This window comes from Anopheles marshallii, chromosome X (genome assembly GCF_943734725.1).
Source record: "Anopheles marshallii chromosome X, idAnoMarsDA_429_01, whole genome shotgun sequence".
Taxonomy (NCBI): domain Eukaryota; kingdom Metazoa; phylum Arthropoda; class Insecta; order Diptera; family Culicidae; genus Anopheles; species Anopheles marshallii.
In genome coordinates this window covers 6934945-6945205 of record NC_071325.1, presented here as the reverse complement: position 1 = coordinate 6945205, position 10261 = coordinate 6934945, and the positions used below count along the sequence as shown (strand labels likewise).

The following is a 10261-nucleotide window of genomic DNA, read 5'->3' as shown; positions in this document are numbered from 1 at the left end:
TCCGTAACCGTTACCTGGACCATTGACCCTGTGCCCGTTGGCTTCTCCGCCTGCCCCGTCCCCCGTACCGCCCCGCACCGCTTGACGCTTTTGTTGTTTTTTTGTTTTCGTGCAACAGTTGGATGTAAACAACGATTCCCAGTTCCAGAGGCAGCTCGCTCTGTTACAACAGTGCGCGCCATCTTATTGGGATCCACCAACACATCTTGATGCGTGCGGATCCGACCACTCTGGAGCATGGGTGACCCATGCAACACAACAAACAAACGTTACTCACGTCACGTGTACGTCAAGTCGCTTGCGCTCCGCAATTGCGCCGCAAAAACAAAATGCCTCCTGCACCGGACAAAAAAAGCCAATATGGCGCCCATATTGGATGACCGCTAGCGCTTCTGTTTTTTTTTGTCTCAAAACCTACCATAATAGGGAAGTTTGGTGCTTTGCGTCAGTCGACTACTTGACCCTGAGACCTGAAGAAAGTCTGGCGCGGTGGATGGGGAAAGGAAACGGCACCGAAACACGCGTGGTCGCTCGCGTGTGTGTGTGCGGCACTAACATTGAACTTGACACCGCGCGTGGTTCGCACGTTGCGCGGTGCGTAGTATGCGTAGTGTGCCACACTGCATAAACCCGCGTGCACGTTGGTCCGCACCCGCTCGGGGTTCCACTTTCGTTTCGGGCGGGAGCGTTACGATACCGTAACGCAGACACTAGTTTTCTAGCTACATCTCGATTATTTCGCCCAGCGGCCATGGCGGCTATCGATCTGATCGATCGGCCATCTTGCGTCGGTTTGGGAGGTTAGGATTCTTTTTTGTTTTTGTTGGGAGCAGGTGAGTGTTGGGAGCGTTACGATACCGTAACGCAGACACTAGTTTTCTAGCGACATCTCGATTATTTCGCCCAGCGGCCATGGCGGCTATCGATCTGATCGATCGGCCATCTTGCTTCGGTTTGGGAGGTTAGGATTTTTTTTTGTTTTTGTTGGGAGCAGGTGAGTGTTGGGAGCGTTACGATACCGTAACGCAGACACTAGTTTTCTAGCGACATCTCGATTATTTCGCCCAGCGGCCATGGCGTCTATCGATCTGATCGTCGCCATCTTGCGTCGGTTTGGGAGGTTAGGATTTTTTTTGTTGGAAGCAGGTGAGTGCTTTCGCTCGTCCATTTTGTTGTTGGTGTGGTACAGTCTCAGTTACAGTTGAGGAATAATATTAAACGATAGTATTAAACAAACATGGCGGAACGAGACGCACCTGGCAGAACCTGGCAAAGCAAAATACCGTAAGCATTTCTTCTCCACCTCCAAGCCCAGCAGTTCTCCACCGACCGCTGGTCCTGCAACATCCGGATGCGCCACTAATGGGGAATTTTTCGCCAGTTTCTGGCCAATTCTGGTTACGTTTCTGTGCGCGATGGTACGATAGCGCAGAAACGGAGGCAAACATTAATCACTAGCGGTTGTTGAAGGTATTGAGGTTGTGGCAGAACCCGCCAGTTGAGGTTACTACCTTCAGCGGTTGCGTTCGGGAGGGGGGGAAAAAAAAGAACGCTCCACACCTCAAGAATTTCCTTTCTCTCTTTCGGCCATTGCGTTCTACCCGCCCGAGCTAAACTCTCAACGCCCCCCGCCCCCGGGGGCCTGAGCACTTTCCTAACTGGAGTTCGCGCTCTCCAGATACTTCTGGAACCCAAAGCACAGGAACCTGAACCGTTTCGGGAACCGTTTCGGACCTAGCGGCCTGACGCTGATGCGGGAAACGCTGGGAAGAAATTGACATGGCGTAACAAAAAACACACAAAAAGAGGTCGAAAACAAACATGGAGAAGTTTTGCTTTCATCATCGTGTTCTGTTGCGTTCCGGCACGTACGGTCGGCAGAACAGTCCAAGATTGACTGTTTGCAAAAAAAACAAAAAACAGAAAAAAAATGGATGAATTTTTATTTTGCTTTCGGTTGTGCGTCCGCGTCCGCGTACTGCCGCAGTGTGGGGGTCCATTGGGCAGGTGGCTCTGGTGCTTAACTGGTCCAGAAGTAGGTTATTGCGTTCTGGACGGCGTTTCTGCCTCGTTTCAACCCGAGTCGGGGCGGTTAAGGGGGGGGGGGGGGGGGGGGGGGGAGTTCTTCCGAATTGTCGCATCCTTTTGCGTTGCATGGCTAAATTGCACAACCAAACCGAGGCCCCTTCCTCAATTGATCGGCATCATCATCGTCATCAAACAGCGGCAGACTTTGGTCTGCTAACATGCACCCACGGCCACTAGCCAGCGTTGTCCAACTCTAGTGCGCCATATCGTTGTGTGCGTATCGCATTCAGCAACACGAAAAAAAAAATCACCACAACATTAAAGGAGGGGTGAAAGAGAAGGGAAGGGGAGGTGGGTAAACGAGGGGTTGATTGTACAGCAAAGGTCGAATGAATTGCATATCGTAACGCTGCCACCATTCGAACGCGGTACGTACGAACACTTTCCCATCACCCGGTGTAATGCCCCTGCGCGGTAGGCAATCCGCGTTGCATCGGTATTTGGAGGCTTTCGCTTTTCATGAGCGGTCGGCGCATTCAGTGCACTTGTCCTTATTTCGCCCCGACGGGGGGCAAACAATTGTTCCTCGGTACAGGCGAAGCTTTCACCGGGGCGAGTTCTGCACATTGGTGGACGTTTGAGTAATGCCAGAATAAAATTTAAAAAATTAAAACAAATTAATAAAGGAAGGATATTTGCTTTTCTAACAGCATCTAATCTACTGCTTAGACACACATGTTACCAGTTGCTCTCTGGCAATTGAGATTTACTGTCTCCTTACCTTCTTAACCCCTCACTCCCCCACTGCTAGGCGTGGATAGCATCGTAGCTCCAAGCGCATTTCCGCCCAAGCAAACCCCTGGGCGCATTATGCAACATCCGGACGGAGTTCCACAGGCCCAGAAATTCCTGTGGATGACACCCGGGCAGGTTGCAGGTTGCGCTACGCTTATCTCATGCTCGTGTGGTCCCCCACCCCCACCCCAAGGTTTGCCTATCAAAATCGTAACACCGATAAGGGACGCGCACCGCCGGCATTAGGTGGCCTTCGGCAGACGTGGGAAGGGAGAACCCTCGCCTGTAGGGTTAGACAACGACCATCACCGGCAGCAGCGGCAGCAACCACGAACGAACGCGTGCAGGTGTTCGCCTATACGGGTCCCTACATCGGCCGTTTATCGCACGCCCAAATGACGTTTTGCGCTCGAGATGGCGTGAGATGGCAGTATTTGTTGTTGTTTTGGGAGGGTTTTTTTTGTTGTTTTTTTGGTGTTTTTTATTTGGCTTTTGGGGGGAGTGGGTTCCCAGCGAAAAAGTTCTGGACCGAAACCACCCCCGGGGCGAACGTGCAATTATTAGCCTGCTGTGGGCGTTTTGTTCTGAATGGGGGGGAACGGTTTTTTCTTCGTTGGATTGTGACTGTGTACCAACACACCGTCGCACAACTATTGCTGGGACAGTTTTTTCACCCCCACTACACCCCCCCCCCCCCCCCCCCATCCTTCTCCTCGCTCCGCTCGCTCGGTTTGTTGATTAGACGAAACTTTATCTTCACCGCTGGGATGGGTTAGTGCATGATGTGTTTTCCCTTTATTTTCGCAATCAGCGCGCTGACTTGCTTGATGAGTAATCAGGCGCGCTATCGGTACGCGTCAGGTATGAGCACGAGGTACGGATAAGGGATGTGCAGCGAACCGCGCTACCACCGGCCAGTCATCGTGCGCGTTTCAGCCGGGGTGGGCCGGTCACTCGAGCCAGGAGCCAGCAGGGACGGAAAAACGTGCCACAGGACGCAACGCAGACCGCATCAACCGCGTGCTAAAAGCTGCTCGGTAAGCCCAACACGACGTCCCCCATCGGCCGCCCGAACGCCTTGTTTCATTGCCAAACCAAGGGGCTCCTGAAGGGTGTGTGTGTGTCAGATTTCGGGCACTCGGTGCAAGTTCGGTACAATCGATTCCACTATTCAAATCAGCCGCGTTACTGTCACCGCACGCGGGGATCCTGTGCGCGTACGAGGTACGAGGTTTCGGCTATCGAGAGCACATTAAGTCAGCAGACCGGCAGGATTAGGTCGCCGCGAAGCACAGCGAAGCTGTCGAAACCTCCACTCTGCTGATGCTGCTGTGTGTGTGTGTGTGTGTGTGTGTGTGTGGTTTTTTTTTCTCTGTTGGACCTGCGAAACAAAACAAGCAGGAGAAACCAAGAGCGCAAGAGTGGAGTGTACCACAATACCCCTTCCCGCTTTGTTTTGCCACTGGGCCTGCTCTTAGGTCCTGTTCGCTCAGTGCGCTTTAATTCTTGCTCCTCCCCCCCCCCCCCCCCCCCCACTCCCCACCCTCCTTCCTCCCACGGTTTGCTTGGATTGCCGTGATTGATACGATTCGTTCGATGGTTTCCGTTGCGCTGCTACACTTCTGCTTTCCGTTTCTCCCGGCCACAGAGGGGACGGGTACGGGACGGCGCTGCGGGACGGGCCTGGTTGGTTTGGTTCTGCTCTAGTACAGCTACGGGCCGCACGTCGCCAACGGCGATCAGTCGGTTCGGCGCGATGGAGAAGCTCGGTTCGATGATGGAGTACCGATTGAAGACGCTGACAAGCTGGATGGTGCGCTCCGGCAATGGGACGCTCGAGGAGCTGCTGCACGACGCCTGCGACACGCTCGTCCAGTGGCCGTGGACCACCGGTCTGCTCTGGTACGGTCCGGTCGGGTTCGCCCTCGCGTACGGACTCTACCTGTTCTACTATCAAGCGGTGGTCTGGAAGCGGGTAAGATAACCACCGGAGTCGATTGTGCACACTGCAACCACACCGATCACCTCTCTCTCTCTCTCTCGCGGGGGGACCCACCGGGACAGGATCTCACCGATATTGGGTACAACCACATCCTGGATGCGGCCGGCATTGGCAAGAGCGACCGGAAGCGGGTCGACACGGTCAATCGGGCCCGGCGGCTGCGCAAGATCGGCGACCGGTTGCCGCCACCGTACCCGAACGGATGGTTCTCGGTGCTGGAGTCGGCGGACCTGGCCGCCGGGGAGGCGAAAGCCGTCGACTGTCTCGGTCAGAATTTGGTCGTCTTCCGGACGGACGCGGGCGAGGTGAACGTGCTGGATGCGTACTGTCCGCATCTGGGCGCCAACCTCGGCGTCGGCGGGATCGTGCGGGGCGACTGCATCGAGTGCCCGTTCCACCACTGGACGTTCAGCGGCCGGGACGGCCAGTGTACCAACATCCCGTACAGCAAGTCCGGCACGGTCCCGAAGGTGGCCCGGCTGCGCAAATGGCGCTCCCGCGAGGTGAACGGCTTCATCTTCGTCTGGCACCATGCGGATCCGGAGGTCGAACCGTGGACGGTCAGCGTGGTGCAGGAAATCGAGGACGGGCGGTGGGTGTACTACGGTAAGAACGAGTTCCTGGTCAACTGCCACATCCAGGATGTGCCGGAAAATGGGGCGGACGTTGCCCATCTCGCTGCCGTGCACGGACCGAACATGATGTCCGGTAGCGACATCCGCTATTCGCGACCGGCCTGGGCCGACTTCGGGATGCACTCCTGGCTGGCGAGGTAAGCTGGTTTTACGGGGTCAGGTTTTTTTTTTGGGATATCCACCCTCCACAAGCTAACGTCAAACACTCAACTTCCTAACGCAGCTGGCAAGCACCGGACGAGGGCGAACCGGCGCACGTCGCCAAGATGGATCTGGTACATTCGTTCCGAATCTTCAACAAGTTTGAGGTGGGCAAAATCGATGTCCGCGCGTATCAGATCGGGCCGGGGTACGTGCAGCTGCTGATGAACACCGGCATGGGACCGTTCGTGGTGCTGCAAACGGTGACACCGGTCGAGCCGCTCGTGCAGAAGGTTATCCATCGGTTCTACGCACCGCGCAACGTATGGAACGCCATCTTCCAGAAGTTTGCGATCCTGGCGGAGAGCATCATGGTGGGTGGGTTGAGTCGGTGTGTTTGGCAGTGTTCTAACGCGCTCTCGCAATTCCAGTTCGAGCGTGACATGATGGTCTGGAACCATAAGCAGTTCATTGACAACCCGCTGCTGATCAAGGAGGATCGGTTGATCAAGAGCTACCGCAAGTGGTACGGCCAGTTCTACTCCGAAAACAGCGTCAGCTTCACGATGGCCAAGGAAAAGCTCGACTGGTGACGCGTCCGTAGTTCGCCGGCAAATCCACTGCCTCCAAATACCCCCAAATATATATATAAATGTTTAGCTAGGTATGGTTACACGATGCGCCCGCCAGGAGCGATTGCACTGGCGCCGGCCGACATCCCACGAAACTAGAGCATCGGTTGCGGTGCATAACGAAACGAACAGACCGCAACAGTGATCCTGTTGTACTTAGTGCTTTTCCGAATCGACATTAGGTTGAATCTGCATTACTACTAGCTTATAAAACAGAGGAGAGAGAACACAACACAACAAACTCTCCGCCCGCAAAAAAAATGGAAATCATTAACGAGCAAGCGACCCGGGTAGGCGTGCCTATCCGGTGGGGGGGAGAGGAAACCTTCTAGGTGACTAGTTACCATGTTAGAGATAGGATTATGAGCAGAATAAAGATAATCAGTTTTGTATTTTAAACGTAACGCCCGTATCGAAGTTCATCTCAGTGGTGGAGGAGTAGCCTTCTTATCTCCTTTGCCATACTGGCCGTTTGTTTTCTTCGTCGACTTTGCCGTACCCTCCTTACATTGCCTATCGTTCGGCAGATGTTCCACGTGACTCGGGGCGCTGACGGGAATACCGGAAGTGGATGCAGGACACACAGGCCCTTTTGGGCCGATCTATTCATCAATTAAATAGCGATTGATCAAAGGCTCAATAATGGCGCATTGTTGCGATATCGTGTGACCGTGAAAAAAACGTGACGCAAACTGCGGTTACTTACTATCCACTCCGCCTAATATAGCGTGACGCACGTAACGCTTTTCGAACATGCTCGAAAAATCGGGCGCTCGGAAGTTTTATAAATATTGTTTACAAATGATAGCAACGTGCTTAGACCTTCAGCGTTGTAGACCGCAGTAGAATGGTCGAATTTTTGGACGAAAAATCTTAGTTTTAAGTTTCTATTTCTGAGCGCGTTCCAGAGTGGATTAATCATTGGAAAATTTTTATACATAACTACTAATTATTGAAAAGAAAAATATTTTAATAACAGCTTTTAAATATTTTCTTCTTTTCACAAATTGAACTAATACGGTTGCGATGCAACTGTTCTGCGTATGCTGTCATATCCTCCCTGCACACACAAACACCAACTGGTCGAATGTTTACCCGTGGGTTGAAACTTTTCACGCTCACTCGCTGGATGAAATATTTCGCCACGCTTTCAAGGCGAAAAATCTGACGTTTCCATCTGCGGGCGAATTAATTGTTTGTTGCGGGTGAGGGGGTTTTATTTACGTTCTGTTGCTGCTTCCTGTGGCGTTTAGGAATTTGGCACTAAAATACAGCTTCCGATCGGTATATGTATAAAGCCGAACGGTAGGTTCCGGTTGTGGCTTTTACTTGCTTGCAGATAGCTTCTTTTAGAGCGGATTTGGCGAAATTTTCACGCTAATATCAGCGACCGGTGGAAGTTCTGTCCGTAAACAAATTGCCTTATCATCGTCGTACGTGTGTTGAGGGTATGTATGTGGGTTCATTTCGGGTTGTCGGGAAGGTGAAAGGGATGCCGGGGACACGAATCTTTTACATCGGAAAGATAAGATACAGGGTGAAGCGAATATCTCGTATAATGGGTAATCCATCACGAGGGAGTTGTTAATGATACAGGCGGGCAGATAATAACCAAGTGCCACTTGAATGGTAAAGAATCTGCCATTCGCTTGCTTCGCCCTTCCTCCTGTATCTGTCCTTCTGGCCCCACACAACTCACTTTCAATGCAAACGAGCAGGGAATTCAGTCTGCCCGTAACGCTTCACGCACGATGACTGACCGTCACGATCGTTCCAGTGTGCCGACGATGAAACCGACCGGTGACGTGTTGGCCGCCCTGCGCAAGCGGATGAAAACTCTGCCGAACAATCTCGGCACGATCAACGCGTATATCATACCGTCGAACGATGCACACCAGAGCGAATATCTGGCAGCACGGGACGAACGGCGTGCGTTCGTGTCCGGGTTTGATGGTAGCGCCGGTACGGCGGTGGTGACCGAGCGCGAAGCGCTGCTGTGGACCGACGGTCGCTACTATCAGCAGGCAACGAAGCAGCTCGATACGAACTGGACGCTGATGCGGGACGGTCTACCGACCACACCGTCGATCGATGCGTGGCTAGCGAAGGCGCTTCAGCCCGGTTCGAGGGTGGGTGTCGATGCGAATCTGATCACTGCTGCCGCCTGGACACCGCTGCAAACGTCGCTGAAGACGGCCGGCTGTACATTGCTGCCGGTTACGCCTAATCTGGTCGATCTGGTGTGGTCGGATCAACCGGCCGTGCCGCATAATCCACTGCTACCGCTAGCGATCACCTTCACCGGGGCAACGGTGGCGGAGAAGCTTGCTACGGTGCGGGAAAAACTGACGGATAAGCGTGCGTCCGTGCTGGTGGTGAGCGCGCTAGATGAGATCGCCTGGCTGCTGAATCTGCGTGGCAGTGACATTGACTACAATCCCGTGTTCTTCTCGTACGTGATTGTGACACCGGACATGCTGTACCTGTTTATCAATCCGGCCCAGATGCAGCCTCAGGTGGAGGAACACTTCCGTGCGAACGGTGTGACGGTTGAGGTGCGTGGGTACGGTGAAATACATACGGTACTGAAGGAGCTGGCCGAGAGTAAGCCACCACCGGCCGGCGGTGGTCCACTGGTGTGGATTAGCTCCGGTTCGAGCTACTCGCTGGTTGCGCTAGTGCCAGAGGAACGCCGACTGCACGACATTACGCCCATCAACCTGATGAAAGCGGTTAAGAACGAAACGGAAGCAAACGGTATGCGGGAGTGTCACGTGCGCGACGGTGTCGCCCTCTGTCAGTACTTTGCCTGGTTGGAGCGCTGTATGCGTGACGGCACGGCGGTAGACGAGATCAGTGGGGCGTCCAAGCTGGAGGAACTGCGCAGCCGTCAGGCACACTACAAGGGATTGAGCTTCACCACGATCAGCGCTTCCGGACCGAACGGTTCGATCATCCACTATCACCCACTGCCGGAAACGAACCGCCCAATAACGGTCGAGGAGCTGTATTTGTGTGATTCGGGTGCCCAGTATCTGTAAGCGAGCATCAAACAGCACAATAATGTTCAAATATGTAACGGTCACGGTACATGTATCTTTCTTTTCGATAGCGATGGCACCACCGATGTCACACGCACGATGCATTTCGGTCAACCGACCGCGGAGGAGATACGCGCATTTACGCACGTGCTGAAGGGCCAGATGGCGCTCGGTTGTGCCATCTTTCCCCGCAAGGTGAAAGGCCAGTTTTTGGACACGATCGCACGGAAAGCGCTCTGGGATATTGGGCTCGATTATGGGCATGGTACCGGCCACGGTATTGGTCACTTTCTGAACGTGCACGAAGGCCCGATGGGCATCGGCATACGTCTGATGCCGAACGATCCAGGAATCGAGGAGAATATGTTCCTTTCGAACGGTATTTATTTCACTTTTAAGTTTGTTCGGTAAAGTCGCCTTACGCTTTTGTGTGTTTCTATACAGAACCCGGTTACTACAAGGACGGAAAGTTTGGAATACGCATCGAGGATATCGTGCAGGTGGTAACGGCTAACGTTGGCACCAACTTCGATGGGCGTGGTGCGCTCACCTTCCGCACGATCACGATGTGCCCGATCCAGACGCGCCTTATCGACGTCAAACTGTTGACGGAGCGCGAACGCGACCAACTGAATGCGTACCATCAAACCGTACTGGACACGCTTGGGCCACTGTTGCGTGCCGCCAACGACATGGAAACGCTCGACTGGCTGGTGCGTGAAACGGCACCGATTTAACATGGTGCCGTGCTACCGTTATTGTCACCGGTTAGGGCTTGTGTAGACTGTATCGATTTCACCACATCAAAATTATGCGTTAGTAGTATTAATTCGTGATTTTTTTTTAAATTCGTTGTTTTGATTCCGTTTACGAATGTTTAGGTTTCCACAGGAGATTAACACTAGTACGATCAGGCATACGAAAGTCTCATTACGTTCCGCACTGGTCAAAACCGTGATAATGTTTGAGGGTGAATATGTCGAATTT

General features: G+C 53.3%; 2 protein-coding genes across 2 annotated transcripts; both read left to right on the top strand.

The window, feature by feature from the left end:
- Positions 1-4579: 4579 nt before the first annotated feature.
- On the top strand, positions 4580-6194 carry LOC128709828 (cholesterol 7-desaturase nvd). Its single transcript, XM_053804885.1, has 4 exons — positions 4580-4798; positions 4888-5597; positions 5684-5975; positions 6033-6194. Exons 1-4 carry the CDS (start codon positions 4580-4582, stop codon positions 6192-6194), a joined length of 1383 nt encoding a protein of 460 aa, XP_053660860.1.
- A 1790-nt stretch (positions 6195-7984) lies between these two features.
- On the top strand, positions 7985-10011 carry LOC128707829 (xaa-Pro aminopeptidase ApepP). Its single transcript, XM_053802791.1, has 3 exons — positions 7985-9270; positions 9346-9653; positions 9719-10011. The coding sequence occupies exons 1-3, from the start codon at positions 7985-7987 to the stop codon at positions 10009-10011; spliced, it is 1887 nt and encodes a 628-aa protein (XP_053658766.1).
- The last annotated feature ends 250 nt before the right edge of the window (positions 10012-10261 follow it).